This window comes from Gobius niger, assembly GCF_951799975.1.
Source record: "Gobius niger genome assembly, chromosome: 19".
NCBI lineage: Eukaryota > Metazoa > Chordata > Actinopteri > Gobiiformes > Gobiidae > Gobius > Gobius niger.
Genome location: NC_136870.1, coordinates 26,380,867 through 26,408,455, shown reverse-complemented (window position 1 = coordinate 26,408,455; position 27,589 = coordinate 26,380,867). Strand labels below are relative to the sequence as shown.

Genomic DNA, 27,589 nt, shown 5'->3' with positions numbered 1-27,589 from the left:
GCATGAACGCGATTCAGTCCATTCTTAATTTTACGTTCAAGATTTAGTGAAATGATTCTCTCCCATTTTCGTCGACTAAAGATTAATCTAGTCAATTTTTAATACTCATTATAATCATATTTATTCAAGGTCCTGTGTGTCATGTTCGTTCTCCCACATGAACAAAGCTCAGACTTGTTCCTTTGGCAGAGAATTTAAATGATATGAGGCTCTTCTAGTCATTGGGAATTTTGACAATTTTACCCTCTTCTTTTCATTTTCAAAAACATCTGGACATTTCAGTCACAGTTTTAGTCTCATTTTAGTTAGAAAATAATAATGATAGAACATCTGCGTGGACGTACCCAGGTTGTCGAAGTCGTCCATGTACTCCTGGCTGGTGTCGTGACGATCCAGAGACGACGTGGACGACAGGGACATGTCCTCCAGAGTCTCCCCCAGCATCGACACCTCGTTCTGGGACCCGCGCTCCGAGGACGGCCCCCGCGAGTCCGGGGCCTCCGGAGAACTGCCTGAGAACGGGACGGGGAAATTACAACACTAAACACTTAATCCAGCAGCGGGAAGTCAACTTTAATGCTCAAATACTGCATTGGTAAATAAATTTGTGCCAAAATAATGACACTAAAATGGGACAAAAACAAAGGTAGACTGAGAGAAAATATTTTGTGATATATTGTGGCTTCTTGCAATACGGTATTTGCCAAGATTTGAAATGTCAATAGATTTAACCCCTTAACTCCCACCTGAACCGAGCACATTTTCTCCAGTTTGGCTTTACCCCAATCCAAAAGCTTCTGGAAAAACAGCGACAGAACTGAGACGAAAACAATGATGAAGATGTGACAAAAAAGTGACGATAAAATGACAAAAATGTGACAAAAAATGTGACAAAAAATGGATTAAAAATTGATTTAAAAAAAGACAAAAAATGTGACAAAAATGTGACCAAAAAAATGAAAAAAAAATCATTTTAAAAAATACAAAAAATGTGACAAAAAAATGACAAAAAATGTGACAAATGTGACAAAAAATTGATTTAAAAAAGACAAAAAAAATGACAAAAAATGTGACCAAAAAATGACAACAAAAAAAGATTTTAAAAAATGACCAAAAATTGATTTTAAAAAAAAGCTACAAAATGAGTTGAATACCCCCCAAAAAAAGATGGGAAAAAAATCTGATGACATGAGGAAAAAGACCCAAATTTAGATGAGTTTTCTAGGTCTTAGCTTTCAAATGAGGTGCTACATTGGCCTACAGGATTTGGGTAAAGCTAAACTGGAGAAAATGCTCTCGGTTCAGGCGGGAGTTAAGAGGTTAAGCTACGGGCCGGTCGTAGTTTACCTGGGCTGCTCGGCGTCTCCACCGAGTTCCTCCTCTGGTTCCTCTTCGCGTCCGTCTGCGCTCTGATCGGCCCGGCCTCTTTAAAAACCCCCGCTCTTAACTTGAAACTCCCTCCTCCGTTTGGCCTCGGAGTCAGCGGCTTCTTCATCATCGTCGTGGGCAGCATGGACGCCTTCCCGCCGCCCGCCGTCTTCCTCTCCGCTCGGTTGGTGGAGTAGGCGCGGCTGCTTTTCGCCGCCGGACTCGCCGGCTGCTTCTGCACCTGCGTCAGGCTCCTCGACCGCGCCTTGTCCCTCGCCGTCAGCTGGGCGTTCTGCGTGGCGCCGATGCTGTCGCTGGAGTGGGACCTCCCCGCCACCTGCTTCTTCACCTCCAGCGGCGACTCGCTTCTCGATTTCGTCAAACCGCAGACGTTCTGCTTCTTCGCCAGACAATTCAGCGTCGACCTCTGCGGCGCCTTTGCCGCTTTGGGGACGGCTTTCGGGCTGGAAACGGCGCTCGGGTTCAGCGTGCGCGTCTTCCCCGTGAAAGAGTTCGGCGACGGTTTCTTAGCGCACTTCCCCGGCTTGTACTCGAAGTCGCCGGTCGCGTCTTCCACGTTCTCCTTGCGCCATTTTGCGGAGAAGTTGGTGGGCGTGCGGATGAAGCCGTTCGGTCTGCCGTTGGCGCCGACCGAGCTGGTTTTCGCGGCCGAATGCTGGTAGAAGCCGTTGCTGAGGCGGCTAGCTGCGGAGCTAGCAGAAAGTCCGTTGCTAACAGTGGAAACCTGGCCCATGTCGCCGTTAGCGTTAGCAGCGTTAGCGACGGGCGACGCGTTATTGGAGTTTTTCGGCGTTAGCGTCTGCTTTGTCGGCGACGATAACGATGATGAGGCGCTGAACTTCGGCAGCCTAGACACGGGCGCGGTCGTCATGACGGCGGTCGGCATGGTGACGGGAGGCGGGGCTGACATCAGGCCCCGCCCACTTCAACATGGAGGCCGCAGCGGAGAGAATCTGCGGAAATAGGAAGAAACAAGTGGCTGTGAATATAATGTACGAGAGATTGTTTAGGCACAAAGTCTCAAACGTGAAATACAACGTCACTGGTTCATCTGCGCAGGAAAAACTTCATTTAAACTTAAACTAGCATAATCGCAAAAAAACGATTCTAATCTTTATTGAAAAAAATGAACACATTTTTATTCTTTTTTGCAAAGCAGACTTGCATTACTTCACGGCGCTGGGATTATTTTCCCTTCACAATTCACTTCATTTTGTACTTTTATGACTGTTCAGAAAACAGAAAATATTCAGCAGTGTTTTGATTAAAGGGGGGGGACTTTTTCAAGCTTTACATCATGTTATTATGTCATTCCCTCATTAAAAACATGCCTGAAGTGTTGCCTTGGCACATTCACGTATAAAAACTCTGATGGCGGCCATTTTAGGGATAGGTTTGCCTGAGTCCTCCTAGGAACGCCCCCACCTCCTGGAGACGCCTCCGAGCTTTCGTCACCAGCCGAGTAACCAACCACTGCTCCTCAGCAGAACCCCCTCCCCACTGATGCCACAGACAGCGTGTGGAGGGGGCGTGTCTAAAGGCTCAGAGGTTCTTAAAGAGACAGAGGCCCATTTCAAGACATTCACTACAGCCATTTTGAGAGAGACACTTTATACAAGGCAGTTATTCTAATTTACTGCATTTACAGACCAACAGAAGGTTTGTCATCATTGTAGTGTGATATAGACTGGTGCTATGGGACTGAAAAAAGCAGAATACCCCCTCTTTAAATGTTAATGGTTGCATTTAGCCAATGACAAAGACTGGAATGGTTTTGGTAATATGTCCAAAGTAAGGTCTGAAACCAGAGATACGTTGCTGTAGAAAGGTGTGTGATTCTTTAACTGTTATATTTCATTCATCCAGACAGTGAGTGTGTGTTTTGTTTGTCAGCAGTCGGCAGTTTCTCAGCAAATAAAAAGAGCTCTGAATGTGGATTAGGAAGGAGAGGGATAAAAGTGAATGTGCCACACCTCTAAAACTAACAGACTCCCGAATGAGCCCCTCCCTTCACAAACACCTGTCTGGAGCTTCCATTCACAAGCACCGGAGCCTGCAAACGACATGACGACTCCAAACACCAGGCTTTATGTTCAGGGACAGAGTCGGGGAAGCTTAGCCTGCATGAAAGTGCATTAGAAGAACCGCTCCCTTCACCACATTTGACCGGACCATTCAACACCATAACTTTTATTTCCATACAGGTGTTTGGTTTGCGATTCCAATACCTGGACAATACTTTTTTTCAATACCTTCACTAAAAACACTCAAAGTGGGACCGAGATGACCAGGTGTTTTTGTCACTGATGGACATCCAACCTGCCAAGCCTTTAGTTGGAACGTCAAAGCAAAACGCCCCAGGAGATACATTCGAGTCAATGTCCAAGTCAATGTAACTGCAGTGATTTCCAATAAAGCTGTCCAAATGGCTCCGGACACACACAAAAAGCAAAACTGTGTTTCCCAACCAGGGGTACAGGGACCTCGTACTTATTCATGAGGTCCCAATACCAGAAACCAATACCATTTGACGTGCGGCCGGCGCAGCTACGAGGCGCAGCTACGAGGCGCAGCTACGAGGCGCAGCTCTCAGCTGAGGAGAGAAGAAGCAACAAACTGGAGAATTCTTAAGTGTAAATACAATAATCCACATAGAGCTGACTTTATTACAGACTGCGCTCTCTAAATCAGAGTCTGAGCTGGATTTAACCAGAGCTTAATGTTGTTAGAGCTGCAGCGTCTGCAGTGTTTACAACATACAGGCTAACGTGGCTAACTCGCGGCTAGCGGTTAATACCATTCTGATGCCGTTTTAAGCCCAGGGCTTTATTCATCTGAAAAACTAACCCAAAAAAGTCCTCAGAAAATCCAAATTAAAGACATACAGCATGTTTATATTGAGGGAAAATGAGCTGCAGGAGAACAATGAAAACGCTGAAGCTACTCGCTAAGTTACTACAAACACACGAGAAAATCTACAGGAGCTGAAGTAAAGACGAAAAGAGACCATTTAAGTAACATCTCAATACTATTGTTAAATAAAAATACATAAATGAATAAAGCTCATGCATTGAGGAGCTTTAGGACATGGGCTTTTCTGTCTGTGATGAACACAGCAAAAAAAATTAAAAATTAATGAATGAAAATAAAATAAATAAATGGCATCAGCACAATTCTAATATAACTGCTCTTAAATGTGTCGCCTACTTTACTTAAGGAAATGTACATGAGTAAATTAACTAATTACAAACCAATCTGCTGTGAAAAGAAAAGAATGTTGAAGAAAATGCCTTGTACTCGTATCGGTATTCGGTATCGGCGAGTACTTAAATCAAAGTACTCGTACTCGTATCGGATTTAGAAAAAGTGGTATCGGTGCATCCCTAGTTTTAATCATGTTTTTCAGTAAATGGTTTGATTTTGAGAGTATTTTTGCTTCATTTTGAACACAACACACTGTTAAATACTGTATAATATTAATTTAGTTGGTCACTTTGTAATAATATTGGCAAAATCCTCAAGGTAGGGGGTACAGAGTATAAATCCACGACTCAAGGGGTACTTTGAAATCAGTTAAAGAAATTGGACATGATGTAAATCTCTGCCACACAGACTCAGTCATTTATCGACTAATGGGTTTTATTGGTGAAAAATGCCTCTGAAAACATAATTACAGACTCCTGGTTTCAGTCGTCGTCTGCTCCTCTAAAAAGGTCATAAAATATTATTTCTGCATTTTCCCATCTGATCTCGATTTCACGGCGTGGATCACATTATCATCTCCCAAAGCTCCACCAGACAAAGCTCCTCTTTCACAGAAACCTTCTTGGATAACTCCATGACCCGTCCTTCTGAGCTGGACACATGGCAGCCACACGCTGTCTAATAATATCTGCAGATTTGTCCCTGCAGGGCCACCGTACCTCAATCACAGGGTCGGCTTATCTTAGCGCGGACATAACGAGCCTTTATTCCTTCAAACGGGAGGAAGAACTTGTGATTTTGGTGTGAAAGGATCATCTGGACGCGGCCTGGAGCGGAGAACGTTCTCAACTCGCCAGGAAAACTCAGTTACCGATTACGAGCTGCGGCTACATCACTGGATTTTAATGTGCATGGAAGCTTTGCATAAGTAAGACATGAGGAAAAAGCTGATATTGCAACAACAAACCTTTAAAGGGACTAGACGGAGTTTAAAAAATGTCCTCCCCCTCCATGTCCCAGCCATGTCCTAATGTAGAATGAGCTCAGACCTGTTCACCACAACTGCCTGTGAGCTTAATATAGAAGCTGCAGTTACGCATAAGACCTGAAGTGGCAGTAGTGAGTATAAAATGACCAACTTGCATCTAGTCTCTTTAAGGCGAGACTCTGCAGGAGACTAGGGTAAGAAAAAGTCAAATAAAGACATATCGATTTGATAGTTTTGCTATACTGACATAATATACAAGTGAAAAAAACAAGCTTTCTGTCATGTTATGTTTTCATTTAAAAGTACTTCATGCATAAAAATGGCGCCGGGTTTTGAGCTCTTTCGATGCTTTTTTCCAGCGTTTTTATGTCTTGATTTCATCGCTATTTTGACTCTTTTTTTCAAGAAGCTTTGGTTATTTGGTTAAAGGGATATTTCAGGATTTTTGACATAGGCCTCATTTCCTAGTTATCCAGAGTGTTGTTCAGTCCTTATATTTGAAGGGTTTAGTGGTACTAGGCTAACGCTATGCTAGCGCATGTCTATGGTAACTAGTAGCCTGCATTAAAATCCTCTTCCTCCAAACGTTGCCATATCTGATTTGTAGAAAGCTCCTTTGTGAATTGCAGTAATGCGGCTGCAGGTAAACAAACTACTGTAGATCAGGTAACCGAGCAGATCACTCCGCCGCTGCGAAGCTACAACCAGGAAGCTGATCAAATATAAGTTATTTTAAATGCAAAATGGTCGACACAGATGTGGTTAGTCTGGTGTTATGAGTGATTTGCCTCAGGTGCACTGTGCTTGGGTCAGACTGTTTTTAATGTAGGCTACTACTTACCATAGACATGCACTAGCCTAGCACTAGCCTAGCACCACTATACTCTTAACTCCCACCTGAACCGAGAGGATCTTTTTCCTCATGTCATCAGATTTTTTTTTTCCATCATTTTTTCTCGGGTATTCAACTTTTTTTTTTTTTTTTTACTTTTTTGTGACATTTCTGTAATTTTTTTGTCAATTTTTTGTCCATTTTTTATCACATTTGTTATTTTTTTGTCACATTATGTCATTTTTTTTGTCAAATTTTTGTCACATTTTTGTAATTTTTTTGTCACATTTTTGCCACTTTTTCATCAATTTTTCATCACTTTTTTGTCAATGTTTTCTCACTTTTTTGTCACATTTCCATCATTGTTTTCCGCCTCAGTTTTGTTGCTATTTTCACAGCTTTTTTCCAGAAGCTTTTGGACTGGGGTAAAGCCAAACTGGAGAAAATGTGCTCGGTTCAGGTGGGAGTTAAGGGGTTAAATATAAGGACTGAACAACACTGGATAACTAGGAAATGAGGCCCTATGTCAAAAATCCTGAAATATCCCTTTTAAGTCGTACCTTTTAGAAAATGAGCTTGGTTAAGGCGGGGGTTAAGAGGTTAAAGAGTGGAATGAAAACCTAATTTCTCCCGTCTTTAGCCGTATTTCTACTCCAGATCTGTTAATGACCAAAGAACGAGGCTATAAAATGGTTTCAACTTTCAAAAACGACCATGATGTCTCCACTTTAAAGGTGAGAGAACAAACTCCTGCTGTGACGCCTCATCAGAACACTTATCACATGTTCCACGGTATCAGAAGTTACATCATCATCAGAGATCATGGTCCAGCCCCGTCTCCGCTGACGACGTGTTTTCTTTCTGATTCTGTTTCAGTCTGAGCCCGAAAGTGACGTGTGAACCGGGGACAAATGTCAATAATTAAAGAGATCCTTCACTCGCAGAGTCACTGTTTACCTGCAGCAGCGGTTTAGGCTTCGGCAAACTGAGGATCCCAACACATATTTAAGCAGATCTGTACTTTTGACCTTGAAGTACTTTCCACTGGAAATACTTCAGCAATTTTGGCTCTTAACTCCCGCCTGAACCGGGAGCATTTTCTCCAGTTCAGCTTTACCCAAATCCTGTAGGCCAGTGTAACGCCTCATTTGAAAGCTAAGATCTACAAAACTAAATTGATCTTTTTCCTCACATCATCAGATTTTTTTTCATCACTTTTTTTGTTGGGCAGTCATCTAATTTTTGTCAAATTTCCGTGACTTTTTTGTCACTTTTTCGTCAAATTATTTGCATTTTTTTGTCCAATTTTTCTCACTTTTTTGTCAATTTTTTGTCACTTTTTCGTCCATTTTCTCTCCATTTTTTGTCCAATTTTTCTCACTTTTTCGTAAAATTTTTGTCACTTTTTCTGCAATTTTTTCTCACTTTTTTCACATTTTCATCCTTGTTTTCGTCTCAGTTTTGTTGCCATTTTCACACCTTTTTCACCATTTTCACACCCACCAGAAGCTTTTGGATTGTGGTAAAGCTGGAGAAAACGTTCTCGGTTCAGGTGGGAGTTAAGGGGTTAAACATTTCACAGAGCAAATGGAGTTTTAATGGGGTGATATTTGAGACTTAAACTGACTGAACGTGTCAGGGTTTTTTTTGCAACCCACACCACAACCTTTAAAATCCAAGGCCTGACATGAACCACGGCTTTAATCTGTCCATAAAAGAGCCTAAAACTAGCAATAACATGCAAATCTGCAAGAGGCAGGAATGTTGGAGTCAGGACTCGGAACAAAAACATCTTTGGTGTAAAATAGGACTCGGTGCCGTTATAAGGGCTGGAAGATTTGGCCAAAAAATATATTTTTTCTTTACTCAGTTTGGACGATTACCATGTGAATCGATGTTATTGGAGATAAACTTAAAGGATTCTGCTGATCATTAAAGGGGGGGTATTATGCAAAATCAACTTTTTCAAGCTTTACATCATGTTTTTATGTCATTCCCTCATTAAAAACATGCCTGAAGTGTTGCCTTGGCACTTTCACGTATTTTTGAGTAATCTGTAAAAACTCTGATGGCGGCCATTTTAGGGATAGGTTTGCCTGAGTCCTCCTAGGAACGCCCCCACCTCCTGGAGACGCCTCCGAGCTTTCGTCACCGGCCGAGTAACCAACCACTGCTCCTCAGCAGAACCCCCTCCCCACTGATGCCACAGACAGCGTGTGGAGGGGGCGTGTCGGAAAGGCTCAGAGGTTCTTAAAGAGACAGAGGCCTATTTCAAGACATTCACTACAGCCATTTTGAGAGAGACATTTTATACAAGGCAGTTATTCTAATTTACTGCATTTACAGACCAACAGGTTTGGTCATCATTGTAGTGTGATATAGACTGGTGCTATGTGACTGAAAAAAGCAGAATACCCCCTCTTTAATATGAATAAAGTTGCCCATTTATACTCAGATTCATAATACAGCCTACATGGTCTTATTTCTTGTCTGCTCTGAAAAGTAAAACTTCTTAGTAAGCCGTGGAGTTTCCAAAAGCGTTTAAGTTTGATCATCCTCATGCCTTGAGCTCTGCTGTGATTGACAACCGTCTCTATACAGACACATAAAGGGGAAAGGGGCGGAGTCAAAGGAACAGGCCACCGGTTTAGCATACTGAGATATGTTCATACCTGAGCTCAGACGATGATGCGTACCTGTCTGGTACTGGGGTCGTGCAGTAAAGTCAAAGTACTCCTAAGGTGTTATTACGCCTCATAATATAGTTCCCCTTTTATCCGCTGAGAAAATGGACAGGTTTAATTTTCTGTATACTTGGATCGTGTAACTGCTCATGTCACTGTACTTAAATAGGGAAAACGTGGAAGAGCCTGGTCGCTTCTAACTTCACCCTCGTTTGGCCCCATAGAGGAGACAAGGAGAGGCTAAATGCTAACAACATAAAAGACCAGACAGGTACGCATCAACTCGTCTAAGCTCAGGCAAGAACGTATCTCAGTGTGGGAAAACGGTGGCCTGTTCCTTTAAACCCCTTAACTCCCACCTGAACCGAGCACATTTTCTCCAGTTTGGCTTTACCCCAATCCAAAAGCTTCTGGAAAAAAGCTGTGAAAATAGCAACAAAACTGAGACGAAAACAAGGATGGAAATGTGACAAAAAAGTGAGAAAACATTGACAAAAAAGTGACGAAAAATCTATGAAAAAGTGGCAAAAATGTTGCAAGAAATTGACAAAAATGTGACAAAAATTCAATAAAAATGTGACAAAAAATTATAAAAATGTGACATAAAAGTGTCAAAAAAAATGACAAAAAAAATGATAAAAAATTGACGAAAAAATGGACAAAAAAAATGACAAAAATGTGACAAAAATGAGTTGAATACCCAACAAAAAAATGATGGGAAAAAAATCTGATGACGTGAGGAAAAAGATCCTCTCGGTTCAGGCGGGAGTTAAGAGGTTAAGCTGTGTGTCTCCGCTCAGAGGATCGGACCGGGGGAAACTCCATCGCTCACTCCTAAAACACAACACACGGCCTATGTGAAGCAGAAAAGTTCGTCAGAAAGTCGCCGGGTTCTCCTCTGGGGGGAACCCATTCCCGAAAACCGTCTCTACAGAGCATCTGAAACACGGCTCATCTAGGCTTCTTCCTCGTTATGACTCTCACCGTTTGCTTTGGTCACATATTTGTGGCTTAATCACAGATAGCTATGAAAAAGTGAAAATAAAAACTGACGCAAAACAACAAAAACATGACAACACAAACCAGGAAGAAGCTTAGATGAGTTTTGCTGGCCTTAGCTTTCAAATGAGGCAGCTGAGTTAAGGTGTGGAAGAAGAAATTCTCTCTTTCCTTACCATCGTTTCATCGGAAAAGTACAAATCTCTCTGAGCTGTATCCCGTTGTAGTTGCAGTACTTGTATTGCAGTATTACAGTCTTGTATTGCAGCCTGAGCCTGAGCGAAAGTCATGAGGCGTTCACTGTTCTCTGTTTTTATTATTTCTCCAGCGTTAACCCTTCGGCGCCTCAGAAACGCCTCCTGTTACGAAACACAGGCTTCAGAAGAGTATTTTTAGATTATTGCCGATATACTTTAACCATTAGTGGCTAAAAATTCTTCCATTTTCAGGGACGAAATCTAAGCAATGGATAAACTCAGATTTAAAGCATGTTTTATGACAGAGATTTTTTTTCAGAGAGGATTTTGGATCTTCTTTGTTTTTTGAATAAGTTCATCATAAGTGAAAAAATCTGTAAAAAAAAAGTCATATTTTTTCTTGTTTTTTTGGGTTTAAAGATGAATAAATCAGGCTGGAAATTACATATTGAAAAATCCCACTGAAAAAACGGAAGAAAAAACCTTTTCACTTAGACTTAGCCCTCCAGCACACCTCTGGCCCTCAAGATGATTTTGAGAACTTGAGTACTTTTGAGTACTTTTAACATTAGAGTTGAATGGGAGAAAGAAATACTGTCAATACACCCAATGAGGTCATATATGATGTACAACACTGGCATTTGAAAAAAGTGCACTGGACAAAGAATAATCGTTTAAAGGAAGAAGTGGCATAAATCTACTTGAATGAGCAGATTAAATCTAAGGTTTGAGTAGATTTGTTCTGGTTTTAGACGAGATAAAACCTCTAGTAGTAAATATTCTCTTAATTCAGATAATTTGGTGTCATTTGAAGTGAAAAACAATGATTTGTCTGATTTCAAGTGGGTTTTATTCTTGTTCCATTGGCGCTATAGCATTTGTATCTTGGATTAGTTCAAACCGAGTTCAAATTCAACATAGAAGAACTTTTATTCAAGCAATTTTAAGTAATTTATCTCATTTAAGTTGGTCAATTTCCAGTGTTGTGCTTTACTTTGGGCTAATAATCAGCGGCTTCGGCCCTCGGTTTGTTTACAATACAGAAAATCGGCTCCTCCGCCAAGAAAACTTGCCTACCCCTGTTTTAAGGTATTGAGAGCCAAAACTGGTATTGGTTCAGTATTGAAAATTCGCAGTCGATTCCCGATATATTGTTTTCAGTATCGCTCCGATATCTGACACCAGTATCGGATCGGTGCTTCCTTAGTTATAGTGTTGGTGAATGAATACCCGTGAGAACGACGGCTTTGCTAAGGAACGCAGTTGCTACTTCCTGGATTCCTCCGCCTCACGACAAAACATCATAAAACAAGCATCGCACAGGGTAAGTTTTGTCTTTTTTATAACATGAAAACTAAGATGTTACAGGAGAAAACTAGAAAAAAATGCTTGACATCGACCACTGCCAGAAAATCAATGTTTGCACTTGATGTCTCGTCTCGCCTCAAAATGAAATGGAAATCATCGCATTTAAAGTGAATGAACTGCACCTATATTAAAAGCGTTATATTGGATTCACACTGGATCTAATTTCAATAGATAAAGGAAAATAATGGCATTGCTTGAACACAAAAATGGTGGTCTAAAACACAGTAAAGAGCGGTTTTGGCTGAAACTGGGCACGATTTTTGTTGCTGTTGAAAAGTTTCCCATTGTGTCCGATTTGCTTTTGAATATCACATCTGTTGCATTCATCCCCTCCTGGAGCCGCCACCTTAACGTGGTGGAGGGGTTTGAGGGGGTTGAGTGTCGGGGGCTTGGTGTCCCTGGTAGCATGGATGGACTGGGACTGAAAAAGGGCCCTGGACTCTGACCAGCCTGGCCCGAATTAGCGTAAATGCAGCACTTCCACAAAGACATATATGTGAACCTCTTACCTCCCGTCTTAACCGAGTGCATTTCCTCCAGTTCGGTTCTACCCAAATCTAAAAGCTTCTCCACAACAGTATAACACCTCATTTGAAAGCTAAGACCTACAAAAGTGATTGTACCCTTTTGTCACATTGTTGCAGCATGTTTTTTGTTGGTTTTTCGTTGCTTATTTCATTGCTTTGTTGTCATGTTTTCGTCACAACTTAGTCACTTTTTTGTCACCGTTTTGTTGCTTTTCTGGCTCACTTGTTGCTATTTTGATGCTTTGCTTTTAAGCTCTTAGATTTGGGTAAAGCTCGGTTAAGGCGGGGGTTTAAGAGGTTAAGGAGAAAATTTAGACTGGTGGCCCAAGAGCCAGTGGCCCTTCTGCGCTCTTCCAGAATGGACATATGGCCAGTCCGCCCCTGCCTGGTAGGGGCTCCCAGGACAAACAGGTGCTATAGGTGACGGGTCAGACAAAGAGCGGTTCAGAAGCCCCTTACGAGAGACCAACAGGCCCGGTTAATCATGAGGCCGTCCTTCTGTGGACCCACAACCTGCAGGGGGCGCCACAGGGGCTGGTGCAGTGACCCGGCAACGGACAAGTGGAAGAAAATGGATGGATGGATGTTGCATTAACCTCTTAACTCCCGCCTGAACCGAGAGATCTTTTTCCTCACGTTATCAGATTTTTTTTTCCCATCATTTTTTTGTTGGGTATTCAACTCATTTTTTGTCCATTATTTGTCAATTTTTTATCACATTTGTCATTTTTTTTGTCATTTTTTTTGTCATTTTTTCGTCCATTTTTTGTAATTTTCTTGTCAAATTTTTATCACATTTTTATCACACTTTTGTCAATTTCTTGTGACATTTTTGTGACATCTTCATCATTGTTTTCGTCTCAGTTCTGTCGCTATTTTCACACCTTTTTTTCAGAAGCTTCTGGACTGGGGTAAAGCCAAACTGGAGAAAATGTGCTCGTTTCAGGTGGGAGTTAAGGGGTTAAAAATGTGGATTTTAGGGCATTAAAAGCTTTGAATGAAACCTGCTGCTGCCTGTAGAAACACTGTAAATGCACAGACGATAGACACACAGAGCTGAACGTGTTGTTTATCTGTAAGTCGATATAGTAATCATCGTGACCGGCCTCTTGCTTTATCCCTGCTTCTGTCCCACTTTACAGTAAACGTAAATGCACATGTGCTGCTGCAGAGTGGGTCAGAGCTCGTGCCCCCGATGTTCAGCGAAGTGAAAAGCGCCTGAAGCGACAGACACGACTCGGACGCCTCGCTGTGACCCAGGAACCTCCACAGCAACCTCAGAGACACAAATGAGAGGAGAAGATCTCACCATGTCAAATCTTAAGCTTCTTTTGGACGTCGTCAGTCAGGGAGCAGCCCTGTTGGTGCAGACGTTTTGATAAACGTCTCTCCTCCTCAGTTGGAACTGGCTGTAAAAGGATCTGAGAGTCTCGTGTTCTCCGTGGATGAATGATAGATGACGGTCACATGATCCGCTCGGCTCCCGAAGCAAAACAATGAACGTGAGCGAATCACAAAGGCTGAAATCACGGAGGTAAGAGAACGTCCTCTGCAGAGAGCGCATCAGGGCTCAGACGGGCAGCCTCGCTCCCGCCGGTCTACCCCGGGGCAGCTCTCGAGCCCGTGCGGGACTGCGGCAAAAGGCGAACATAAAAGTGAAAAATAAACACTTCTGTGGGGAACAAACTGTCGGGAAGTTGGCAGGAAATAACAGAAGATTAAATCATGTTGGGACACGGAACTTCTGCTGCCTTTTTCTACAGGGAAATCCACAGAAAGTTTAGCCGACTTCCAGCTGACTTCTTCAATATATTAGAAGCGTGCGTGGTTGCATTTGCCGGCACAAATGCAACCACTTAGTTTTTTCATCCATCCATCCATTTTCTTCCGCTTTATCCGGGGCCGGGTCGTGGGGGCCGCAGTCTCAGCAGAGATGCCCAGACCTCCTGATCCACACACTCCTCCTCTAGCTGGAGGCGACCAGGAGGTATCCGGAACACTACTCCGAGCTCCTCCCGGGTAACTGAGCTCCTCACCCCCAGCCACCCTGGAAGGAAACTCATTTCGGCCACTTGTATTTGCGATCTTGTCCCTTTCAGTCATTACCCAGATCTCAAGACCATAAGTGAGGGCGGGACCTAGGAGGGTAATTTTTTTCTACATTCTCTAAAAATAATCGCTTCTGGAACAATTTATGAGGGATGAGCTGCAGAGACAATCAAGTTCATATTTAAAGAGGGGGTATTCTGCTTTTTTCAGTCACACAGCACCAGTCTATATCACACTACAATGATGACAAACCTTCTGTTGGTCTGTAAATGCAGTACATTAGAATAACTGCCTTGTATAAAATGTCTCTCTCATAATGGCTGTAGTGAATGTCTTGAAATAGGCCTCTGTCTCTTTAAGAACCTCTGAGCCTTTCCGACACGCCCCCTCCACACGCTGTCTGTGGCATCAGCGGGGAGGGGGTTCTGCTGAGGAGCAGTGGTTGGTTACTCGGCTGGTGACGAAAGCTCGGAGGCGTCTCCAGGAGGTGGGGGCGTTCCTAGGAGGACTCAGGCAAACCTATCCCTAAAATGGCCGCCATCAGAGTTTGTACAGATTACTCAAAACAATTTTCCATAATACCCCCCCCTTTAAGCTCGTGCATGACGGCACTTCAGACCCAAACTAACACCTTCTGAGTGACAGGGCAGGATTTTAGAGGCAGTTGTGGTGAACAGGTCTGAGCTCATTCTACACATTAGGAAATAAGAAAATACTTCATTTTGACATTTTTAAACTCTGTATAGTCCCTTTAAAAAGGGCCTTTCCTCCTACATTAGGCACTTTACAGCATGGATCCACTCAGCCATTCACTCTGTCATGCACACACCAAAGTACACAGCTTCAGGAGGCGGGATTCGAACCCCCAACCTTCTGATCAGGAGACCCGCTCCACCAACTGAGCCACCGTTTTATGTTCCCGGTCAGGGTGAAAGATCCGAAATAAATCAGATTACATCTTCATCAGATTATGTTGTTTACATGTCTCTTGAATAATCTGAAAACTCCAGAAACTAGATTATGATCTGAGAATATTGATCTAAAACTGCTGAAACTAAATATCCAGTGGTTTCACTTCCTGCTCCTCCATGTGAGCTACCAGGAGCCCCTCCCACCCCCTTCCTCTTGCTCCCCTTTGCTGTGCAGCTGTTCAGTAGAATCAGTGCTAAAGCTCTGACTATTTCAATGGTTCGACCGTGAAGTATAGATTTAATCTAAGAAATATGGATTGACGTGAGTTATTGATAAGCCGGAGCCGTTACGTAACGACCGGAAGAGCAGAGGCCGAAGTCTAACGGCCTCAGACAAAACCGGAGCCTGTAAATGATCCATAACTTCATAACGAAACCGCAAATGCTTTGATTGATTATCCAAACACAACCACTGCAGGAAACATGTGTCTCCTGTTCTTCTTTAACTTCTTATTTTAATGATCAGGTTTCAAGATCAGGTTTTCATTCCGCTCCTGCAACAACATCTTCAGCAGCTCCTGCAGACTCAGACTTTACAAACGCACTGCCAGGATCAGATCAGGGCATCTGTTTAAACCCGGCCTCTATCCTTTATACTGACTTTATACAGAATGAAATACATTCCTGTAGGGCTGGCTTTTTTCTATATCAATACCTGAACAATTCTTTTTTCGAAACCGATCCTAAAAAAATTGTCATAAATCCATAAAACAGATTAATAATGTTCATTTAATCCTTTTCCTTCCATTTAATTTATTTTGCATTTTTATCATTTACTTGAGGTTAAACAACGACAAAATGGTAGAAAAAATACTTTCCACATTTTTCTTTTTTCCCTGCAGTTTTTAACACTTTTTTTTCACATTTTCCATGTTTGTTTACTTTCCCCCCACATTGTGTTGTGTTTGTCCTAAACTTTCCACATAAATTTCAAATTTTTTCCACCAAATTTTTCTTTTTATTTCTCACTTTTTTCCCCCTTTTTTTCTTTTATATATTTCTATGACCTACAGCATCAAAACTTGAATATGAAGATATTGAAGATTTTATATTTCTTTTCAGTCTCTGCTTTCTTTTATTTTACCAGTATCACAGGGCTGAAATCGATTATTGAAATACTCGACAACTATTTTAGCATCGATTCATCGTTTTCTGGTTCACACAGACTCAAATGGAGCAAAAATGACATAAAATGTAGCATTTTTTTAATGAAAACCTACTTTGTTTATATAGTTAGGGTCTGTGTACATTTTTTACATTGTAAATTTCATGAATAAAGCCTCCAACAAACATGTCCCTTTAGTTTACTCCATCGACACAGCTTCAAGCAGCGCCACTTAAAGGGACTATATGGAGTTTTAAAATGTTATATTTAAGTATTTCCCGGTCCTACATTTCTGTCAGTAATCTACAAAAGTTTCAAATGGATGTCTCTACATGTATGTATTCTCCTCTTAAGCAGACATTTGCCCTGCCCCAGGCTCTGTTAAACGCTGCAGGAGGAGCGGGAGGAGCGGGAGGGCATCTGACACACTCCCGGGGCCTGTTCTCCCGACTCGGAGCTGTTTTCCTGCTGTAAACAGACGGACGTGTGTGCTGAGGGTCTGTGGGCTGCAGCTCATCAATGGGACTCTGTTTACCCTCTCCCACAAACCCACGCCGGCAAAAACACAGAACGGCAACATTACCACGGTATTTAAAGCCACGCTGCGGAACATTCCAGGTTTACAAGCCGAGCAGCAACATCACATTTTTAAAGCGCGAGGAATCGAACCTGCAGTTTGTGAAACATGTTTTGCAGCAGAATGACATCATCTTCTATCATTTCAGCAACAAAATCTAAATAACGGATGAGCCCCAGGTTCTTTCATAAACAGCTTCGGGGTCTAAATGTTTAAAATATCGCTCCCTCCGCAGTGAATCCAGTTAAACCGGACTCAGACCTGCCCCGAGCCCGAGCCCGAGCACTCAGCGGTTTTCTCTGGAGGAGGCGTCACAGCGTCAGGTTTTAGGGCCATGACTGTTTAACCTCTTAACTCCCACCTGAACCGAGCACATTTTCTCCAGTTTGGCTTTACCCCAGTCAAAAAGCTTCTGGAAAAAAGCTGTGAAAATAGCAACAAAACTGAGACGAAAACAATGATGGAAATGTGACAAAAAAGTGAGAAAACATTGACAAAAAAGTGACAAAAAATGTATGAAAAAATGACAAAAAATTGACAAAAATGTGACAAAATGTGACAAAAATGTGATAAAAAATGGACGAAAAACTGGACGAAAAAATGACAAAAATGTGATGAAAAATTTACGAAAAAATGACAAAAAAGTGACGAAAAATGTATGAAAAAGTGGCAAAAATGTCACAAGAAATTGACAAGAAATTGACAAAAAATGACAAAAAATGTGACAAAAAATGGCAAAAAATGGCAAAAAAATGGCAAGAATGTGACAAAAAAAATGGCAAAAAAATAACAAAAATCTGATAAAAAATGACAAAAAAATGACGAAAAAATGACGACAAAATGACGAAAAAATGACAAAAAATGTGACAAAAAATGGCAAAAAATGGCAAAAAAATGGCAAGAATGTGACAAAAAAATGGCAAAAAAATAACAAAAATCTGATAAAAAATGACAAAAAAAATGACGAAAAAATGACGACAAAATGACGAAAAAATGACAAAAATCTGACAAAAATCTGATAAAAAATGACAAAAAATGTGACAAAAAAATGACAAAAAATTGACAAAATGTGACAAAAAAGTGATTAAAAAATTAACGAAAAAAGGACGAAATGTGACAAAAATTTGACAAAAAATGACAAAAAAGTTACAAAAATGAGTTGAATACCCAACAAAAAAATGATGGAAAAAAAAAATCTGATGACGTGAGGAAAAAGATCCTCTCGGTTCAGGCGGGAAATGACTCACTATTATCAGGGCTGGGGGACATCGACAAAAATGAATGTGGGACTTCCATGATAATAAGAAAACTGTCCTGAACTGACACTAAAGGGCAGAAACACTCTCATAACGTAGGAAACCACATAGAGGCATCGTGTTGTATTTGCTCTGCTGTTTTATTAACAAAGCCGACAAGAAAGCGCCCGTATTCAATGAGAACGATGAGAAGGAAGAGTTTTGCACCGATGTGGCCGACGCAGAACCTCTGTGGGCGAGACTTCACGAACGCTCGAACAAACAGAGTAAATTCACTGCAGTCTTAAGTTCACATCCTGACCAAACATGAGTGTCGTGTCGAGTTCTCTGGAGCCGGTTCTATTAAACTGTGATGTCTAGGGTTGGGTCCCGTTCCCGATAAAACTACTACGATACCTGCTTTTTGGTACCAGTGCCTTAACGGTACTTTTTTCGATACCTGTTATTTTAATTAAATTAAAATAATAATAAAAAGTATTGTTCAGGAGAAAATCCAAAAACAGCACAACGGAAACTTCATTTTTGAGCAGAATTCGCACTTAAAGCAGAACTAAGTAACATGTTTACCTTAATAAATCCTTTCCATAGTAGCTGTGGGGGTAATATAAGTGTTTATGGGATGATTGGAGGGTCTTTCATCGCCCCCTGGTGTCTCTGGCCAGAAAACCATGTTTGCAACTTGACTACCACCAGACCGGAGTTACCAATACACACTAATGGAATCACGAAGAAGAAGCTAACAGGCTAACGGGCAAAGCTAACTGCGGGCTAACGTCACTTTAGACAGTATTTACAGGCAAGTTTGAGTGAATTATTTTTTTCCATTGTATAATTGGATGTACAATATCCCTCTGTCCCTTCGCCTTTCCTGTCAGCGTAGTATTTACTCTCCAAGACACCTACAGTTGCACTTATGGCCTCTAGGGGCAAGAGTTACTTATTACAGCTTTAAGCAGCGATAAGACAGAAAGGACATTATTACCTCCTGAGCTGCAGAGACAGATCCACATAGTAACAACAGCAGTAACTTCAGGCTCTGTGGGGCTTTAACTAAAGGTAAAGCTGATGTCTAAGAGTCTAGTCTCTTAGTCAGTCCTGGTTTAGTCCTGGCTCACACCGCGGCTCTGCCATAATGACTAAGTAAGTGTTGTAAGTTATAGCTTTGCTTTAAGAAAACATCTGCATTTGTGCTGAAGCTGCTCATGAGTTCAGGCTTTTTTAGACTCACTGTGGATCATTTACTGACGTCTGGAGAGAAAAGTACAGAAAAAAAAAAAGATTTTCGATTAGGGATGGCCGATATTGGGAAATATCGGCCGATATTATTATTTTTTCTTTTAATTATTTACTGCACCGTAATGTCATAGCGCACCTGAATGCAGCAGCAGTGTAGACGGGCTACAATTACCTGACTGGGGCAACAGTTTATTCAAATTATCTAAAATAAACAGTGGCTCCTAAAAATAAAGAACTCCAGCATAAATTCACACGTCTCCAAAAGAAAATATGTTTTTACTAAGTTTAAACAAAGTGGAGCGGACACTTGGACACCACAGAGATGCAGAGACACAAGCTGCTGCTGTAACAAACTGGACTAAATCTGCCTCCATGGACATTATTCTGAGTCAGGATTAACAGGAATCATTTTCTGATGGATTATTTGTCGCTACATCTGAGGTGAGTGTTGCGAAAGTGTCTCCGTCCTGACGCCAGATTTATAACTTTGTTTGTTAGCGCTAGCATAGCTTCTAACAGGCTAAAGGCTACGACACGTAAACATGACCTCTGTCATCATGTAGGTCTAACTTACAGTGATGATCATGTCTGTATTCACGTTTACTCTGCTGACTTCTGTCATGTTTATGACCCGTGAAAATTAGGCGTTATGTCGCATTTTCGCGCATATCTAAATAAATATCGGCAAATATCGGATATCGGCCACAGCAGCAAGGCAAATATCGGATATCGATATCGGCAGAAAAATTTCATATCGGACAATCCCTATTTTCGATACCGCCCCCTAACGGAGCTTTTACCCAGCCCTACTTATATATAAATTAATTTAATTGTACAAATATTATATACTATTAAATATTTTTTATGAGCTACCCCTCGTCCCCTGTTTTTATGTTATGGTTTTTGTCTGGAGGGGGTCTCATTCTTTTTTTTATTCATGCCAAATTTGTCCGTTTTCCTCCATTTTATCTATTCCTTTTTTCCTTATTTTCCCAAATTTCTTTTACCATTCTTTACATTTTCCCCATTTTTCTTTTTCTTTCGCTTTTTCTTTCTTTTTTTTTTACATTTTTCCCACATGTATTTTTTATTTTATTTCCCATTATCCTAAATTTTATTTTTTCACATTTTCCTACTTTTACATCCCATTTTATTTATCTATTCTACCCCATTTTGCCCTGATTTTTCTCAATCTTTTTATTTTACAAATCTTTCCATATTCATACATTGCCCACCTCGTTGTTCACACTGGCCTAATGGAAAAGCCTGTGAACTCGAGCTGCACGACTCCATGAAAAAAGTGAAAGAATTGAAGCCACGTCTGCCTCATGTTTTTGCACAGAAGTTCAAAACCGCCCGAGGTCGAGTCTGAAGTCGAACCTCACATCATTTATATTTCAGTCGTTTGTCGTGTCGGAGCTGATTAAAGTTTCAGACCTGAGACGGAAACGTTTGTTCCATTTTTCCACTGACGTCTGAGCACGACACAGCCCAGAGAAAGAAGAAAGAAGAGAAAGAAGAGAAAGAAGAAGAGAAAGAAGAAAGAAAGAAGAAAGAAAGAAGACAAAGAAAGAGAAAGGAGAAAGAAGAAAAAGTAGAAAGAAGAGAAAGAAGAGAAAGAAGAGAAAGAAGAAAGAAGAGAAAGAAGAAAGAAGAGAAAGAAGAAAGAAGAGAAAGAAGAAAGAGAAACAAGAAGAAAGAAGAGAAAGAAGAAAGAGAAAGAAGAGAAAGAAGAAAGAAGAGAAAGAAGAAAGAGAAAGAGAAAGAAGAAAGAGAAAGAGAAAGAAGAAAGAGAAAGATGAAAGAAGAGAAAGAAGAAAGAGAAAGAAGAAAGAGAAAGAAAGAAGAAGAAAGGTTGTGTACTCGTGATATGAAAGAAGAAAGAAGAGAAAGAATGAAGAGAAAGAATGGTTTTGTACTCGTGATATGAAAGAAGAAAGAAGAGAAAGAAGAAAAGAAGAACGGTTTTGTACTTGTGATATGAAAGAAGAAGAGAAAGGAGAAAGAAAGAGAAAGAAGAAAGAAGAGAAGAAGAAAGAAGAGAAGAAGAAAGAAAGGTTTTGTACTCGTGATATGAAAGAAGAAAGCAAAGAAGAAAGAAGAAAGAAGAGAAAGGAGAAAGAAGAGAAAGGAGAAAGAAGAAAAGAAGAAAAGAAGAAAGAAAGGTTTTGTACTTGTGATATGAAAGAAGAGAAAGAAGAAGAGAAAGAAGAGAAGAAGAAAGAAAAGTTTTGTACTCGTGATATGAAAGAAAGAAGAAAGAAGAGAAAGAAGAAAGGTTTTGTACTCGTGATATGAAAGAAGAAAGCAAAGAAGAAAGAAGAAAGAAGAGAAAGGAGAAAGAAGAGAAAGGAGAAAGAAAGGTTTTGTACTTGTGATATGAAAGAAGAGAAAGAAGAAAGAAAAGAAAGAAGAAAGAAGAGAAAGAAGAAAGGTTTAGTACTCGTGATATGAAGTATCGAAAGCAGATACTGAAAAGAAATATAAAAACCTTATATTCAAGATGTTAATGCTGTTGGTCATCAAAATGTATAAAGGAAGTGAAAGCCGGAAAAAAAAATGATAAAAGGAGGAAAAAATTGGGTGAAAAACTGGGAAATAATGGGGAAAAAAGTAGAAAAACTGGGGGACAAAAAGCTGAAAAACTGGGAAAAAAACATGTGGAAAAATTGGGGGGGGAATGAAAATATTGGGAAACATTTTTGAAAGCACGTAGAAAAAGTGAAATAAAAAAAAAGGGGGGAAACTGGGGGGGAGGAAAGATAGGGGAGAAAAAGTGGAAAAACTGAGGAAACAAGGTGGAAAAATTGGGGGGGGGAAAGTGGAAAAAATATGAAAAATTTTAGAAAAAAACATGAAAACCATTGTTAACAGTGGGGGGGGGACTTGGAAAGTGTTTTTTTTTTTCAAAGGAAGTTTCTTGGTTGTTTCACCTCAAACAAATGATTCAAATGCAAAAGAAATGAAATGTAAGGAAAAGAAACATTATTTGTTGTATGTTCTATATGACAAATTATTTAGTATCGGTGTCGAAAACCAAGTATGGTTCAAGTATCGGTATCGAAAACAAATATAACGGTCCCAGCCCTACTTAGAAACATGCAGAAGTTCATATTCAATTAGAGTTTTCCTAATAAAGCCAGGTTTTTGTCGACATTCTGTCATTTCTAAGTCTTATTTTGACAGACTGTGGCGGAAAACACATTATTTGTGTTGCAGTGAAAACATCCTGTATTTCTTTTGTAATGGTTATAAAGTTAAGCCACAGCGTCTGAGCAAAATCTTCAATTAAAACGTGACTAACGGGTGAAACCGACGAGGATCCAGACTCAGATCTGCTAAAACATCAACAGGAAATGTCTGTCAAATCTCTGTTTCCTGCCGTCGCAATGAAAGGGACTCTGAGGGGCTAAACCAGGACCAAACTAGGTCTAAACCAGGACTAAAACAGGATCCTCACTGTGGTCCCCTCCTCACAACAGGAGCCAGTGTCTGAGCCAAAGACCCGTCTCTATGGAAACGCCTCAGGCTCCGCAAGAATCCCACAACCCGCCGGATTTGCAACGTCTCTGGAGGAGGAGTTCAAACTGTGGATGAAGACGAATGTACTTCAGAGCCTTTAGAAAAAATGTAGTGGAGAAGAAAGTGTCATATTTATCTTTCAAATTCAAAAAACTCCACTTGCGGTCGGTGGAAAAGCTTCATCTCCAATCGAAGCCCGATCGCGTTTGTGGGAAACGGCGCTCGTTGCTTTGTTTTGACGAAGAGGCCGTGAGACTCTCAGACCCAAAAGCTTCAGACTTGAGGCCAAGTGAGAGTGAAGAATGAGAAGAATGGGCTGAAGGACGCAGGAATGTGGAGTCTCCGGGACGAGTTCACACTGAAGGCACTAAACGCTACATCGTCGGGTTTTGTGAGGTGGACGTCCCATCTAACAGAAGAACGGCAGGACTTTTTTTTTGTTACTTTTGATGGACTTGTGCAGTAAAAAGTCACACAATGTCATTTTATTACATGAAATTTAGATTCAATACCAGCTACGTTTAGAAATGTTGATTCAATACCAGCTTCGCTTCACCCCATATTCAAGGTTCAGTCCTCGGTTCCGTCCTCGGTTCCCAAATCTCCAGGACCCAGAGGGGTGTAGGTTGGATCAAAGCTGACCCTTCTCACCCTGGACATGGACTCTTCCCCCCCCTCTCCCCTCAGGCAGGAGGCTATGGTCCATACAGACCCATCCCTCCTGCCACATGAACAGTTTTTCCCTCCGCATCAGACTCATGAACAATAACAAGACCCGATATCTCAGTTACAGACTTGTGAATTCATTCAATTTTTTTTTTGGTGCTAATTTTCGGTACTTTTTCTCTCCAAACGTCAATCAATGATCCACAGTGAGTCTAAAAAAAAGCCTGAACTCATGAGCAGCTTCAGCACAAATGCAGAAGCAAAGCTGTAACTTACTCACACTTCAGTCATTATCAGAGATGGCAGAGCCGCGGTCTGAGCCAGGACTAAACCAGGACTAAACCAGGACTTACAGTAAACTGGTTAAAAACCAGGACTAAACCAGGACTAAACCTGGACTGAGTAAGAAACTAGACTCTTAGACAAAGAGAAAAGCAGTGACAACAAGAAACACATGGGCTTTAGCTTTACCTTTACCTTTAGCTTTAGCCGCAGAAGCTGAAGTTACTGCTGTTGGTTAAACTCCAGCTGCTCGGAGCGTTTGGGATCAAAATTTTGTATCAATGCAAGCGGCTAAAAATATATAGTATCTAAAATGCATAAAACAGAATGCTGCAAAAAAACAAAGCATAATTCATTTAAATTACTAGTGTGAATTTGCTTGTAAACAAATCAACAATAATATTCATCAGTTTTGTCCGGTCGTTTAAACGTTAAAACTATTGCAGCTCCTTGAGACTTTCATTTGGTTTGAAATGGTTTGATGGTTTGGTGTTACAGGTCCAGACTCCTGCACTATGTGTTCTGTCCACACTCATATTTACCGCTAACACTCAATGAATCGATATGAAAATACACTCACGCTGATGCTCTATGTGAGATTGTTGTCTTTATCATAGTTTCAATTTAATTTTCTTACACGTGCCCTTATAGTCTTACTGTTTTTTATAGTTTATTATTATAAAGTTATATGTTTCCTAGTTGTGAACCTGTTCATAACCAAGGCAATAAAACCAACTCTGATTCAGGCTCTGGTCCCGTCCTCGGTTCCTTGCCTTTAATCCAGGACTTTACAGACATGAACCTTTATCTAAACATCGTAAAGAAAACATGACACACCCGAAGTGACACATTGGACTGCGGTGGATCATTATGCAAGTCACCAATGACTCAAAACAACGTGAAGCTGTAAAACACTTCAAATAATCACCAAGTGCTCAACAAACACTGATAATAAAACACTAAAGTCATTAATTACTGAGGAAAGTCACGGATTAAAGACAAGAGAAGAGTGCGGCGTCACTGGCAGCAGGTTTTCTTATACGTTTTCTTATATGTTGTAGATATTATGAGCTGTGACTTGTTTCTGCTCTTCTTCACTCGTATAAAGGCTGCCGTTGCATTTGCCTTTCAAATGAACGGAATAATGAAAATTGTGGCGGCCCAATCCTAGAATTTGCATATATCGTTTGGGTTTTATAGCTTGGGGGGAAAGTTCAAATTCTGCTTTGTTTTATTGGGTTAAAAAGCGAAATAGTAAAGTACAAGACATGGAAAAATGGCGTCTATAAGTGTCACAATGTGAGAAAAATGTTAATCACATTTTCCATTTCCATTATAAATCTGTGAGGGAAAAGCTGCGTGGATGGAACGATTGACAACTTGTCCCTTATGATAACCCTGAAAATAGTAATAATTGTACTTTTAGCAGCTGTATCTCCCCTCATAAATCATTAAAGGAACAGGCCACAGTTCTTCCATGTGTGATATGTTCTTGCTTAAGCTTAGACGAGTTGGGGCTATACCTGCCTTTCTGTCATGTGACTTTTGTTGTTGTGGCGGCCATTTTTGGATACCAAAGTAGAATTATGCAGTACTACAACACGTAACAATATCTCTACTCAGGATATAAATGAAAGAAAACTGACTGACCGTGACATTTTTATGTAGTCATGATCATTGCTCAAGAAGAAAACACGGCCCCAGAGACGCACGTTTATGTAAAGAAACCAGTGAGTCGGTGTCACTCAAGACGTTAGCATGCTACTGGTTAGCATTTAGCTTCAACACAATAAGCCTCTCCAAGTGAAAGCCCTGAACCACACTCCAATCATCTAGCCTTGGATACAACACGTGACAGAGGTCAGAGCTGAGATGTTACTGTAGTGTTTCCTCAGTGTTCATACATGTGAGACACCCGTGTGTTTATCGTGTTGAAGCCATTGACAGGTGCTAACCAATATCATGCTAACTTCTTGAGCAGCTTAAACACTGACTCAGACGGAGGAGAAAAAAGCTCAACAAAAATGTGACAAAAGCTCAACAAAAATTTGACAAAAATTCAACCAAAAATGTGACAAAAATTCAACAAAAATTTGAGAAAAATTCAACAAAAATGTGACAAAAAATCAACAAAAATGAGACAAAAATTCATCCAAAAAGTGACAAAAATTCAACCAAAAAGTGACAAAAATTCTACAAAAATGTGACAAAAATTCAACAAAAAAATGACAAAAAATCAACAAAAATGTGACAAAAATTCAACAAAAAACTGTCAAAAATTCAACAAAAATGTGACAAAAATTCAACAAAAATGTGACAAAAATTCAACCAAAAAGTGACAAAAATTCAACAAAAAAGTGACAAAAATTCAACAAAAATGTGACAAAAATTCAACCAAAAAGTGACAAAGATTCAACAAAAATGTGACAAAAATTCAATAAAAATTCACCCAAAAAGTGACAAAGATTCAACAAAAATGTGACAAAAATTCAACAAAAATGTGACAAAAATTCAATAAAAATTCACCCAAAAAGTGACAAAGATTCAACAAAAATGTGACAAAAATTCAACAAAAATGTGACATAAATTCAACCAAAAAGTGACAAAAATTCAACAAAAATGTGACAAAAATTCAACAAAAATGTGACTAAAATTCAATAAAAATTCACACAAAAAGTGACAAAAATTCAACAAAAATGTGACAAAAATTCAACAAAAAAATGACAAAAATTCAACAAAAATTCAACAAAAATGTGACAAAAATTCTAACAAAATGTGACAAAAATTCAAACAAAAATGTGACAAAAATTCAACAAAAAAATGACAAAAAGTGACAAAAATTCAACCAAAAAGTGACACAAATTCAACAAAAATGTGACAAAATAAATAAATAAATAAAACATACAAAAGGTGACACAACACAGCAACAACGTGAGGAAAAAGATCAGTTTTGCGGGTCTTTCTTTCAAACGAGGCGTTACACAGCCCTATATAATGGCCAAAGAGGACAGAATGCACTTGTTTCAGGCGGGTGGTAAGATCAACCGTCAACCCTTTTGATCCATGTGGCTTTTGCTGCAACTCCCGACGTTCATTCCACGACAAACACCATTAAACCCGTGTATTTCTAAACGTTTAATGAGCCACGTTTATGCAGCGCGAGTGACCTACATGAGCTCATCCATCAGGCAGCCGCAGGAGCATCTTCCTCACCGAACTAGGGCTAATTTCACCCACAACACCACCGCTTCCCGCCTTAAACAACACGATTACGCATAGATGTGACGACACAGGGGTGGAAATGCGTGAGATAAATCAACATAAAGTGAATAAAGCGACATTTGTGCAGCTTTAGGCTCGAGGAGGCGAAACTCACCTGCCAAGTGCTAACAGCAGCGGCGGCGGCGGCATCCGACACCCAACGCGGAACAGCAGCGGCTTTCATCCATTTTACAGCCTAAAAACAACAGTCTAGTGTCATGTACAGATGTTTATGTTGCTGAAATGTAATCCCAGTGTTTTAAAAGGTGTTAAAATCCCACGAGGGCGGTCGTAAAGACGGCTATCCTCCTCCTCCTCCTCCTCGGCGCTGCTCGACTCTCTCTGCGGTTTGTCGTCGGTTCGGTGACGTTTTCAACAAATATCCAGTCCGTAACAGGGTTTAAAAGTAGGATTTGAGGCAGACCCGGTGACCCAGGCGTGTGTTCTCTCCGTATCCGCGGTGATTTCGTCCGTAA

The 27,589-nt window shown here is 40.6% G+C and overlaps 1 protein-coding gene across 2 annotated transcripts in view; it reads right to left on the bottom strand.

Moving 5' to 3' along the window:
• Window positions 1–27,361, bottom strand: part of ccser2b (coiled-coil serine-rich protein 2b) — a 51,878-nt gene extending 24,517 nt beyond the window's left edge. For both annotated transcript variants that reach the window (XM_079577139.1, XM_079577140.1), the window contains exons 1-3: window positions 27,229–27,361; window positions 1,348–2,342; window positions 345–512 (exon numbers count right to left, since the gene is read on the bottom strand). In XM_079577139.1, the coding sequence (XP_079433265.1) occupies window positions 345–512; window positions 1,348–2,299 (1,120 nt within the window). In that variant the 5' untranslated portion in view covers window positions 2,300–2,342; window positions 27,229–27,361. The remainder of the gene's footprint in view (window positions 1–344; window positions 513–1,347; window positions 2,343–27,228) is intronic.
• Between the last annotated feature and the right edge of the window lie 228 nt (window positions 27,362–27,589).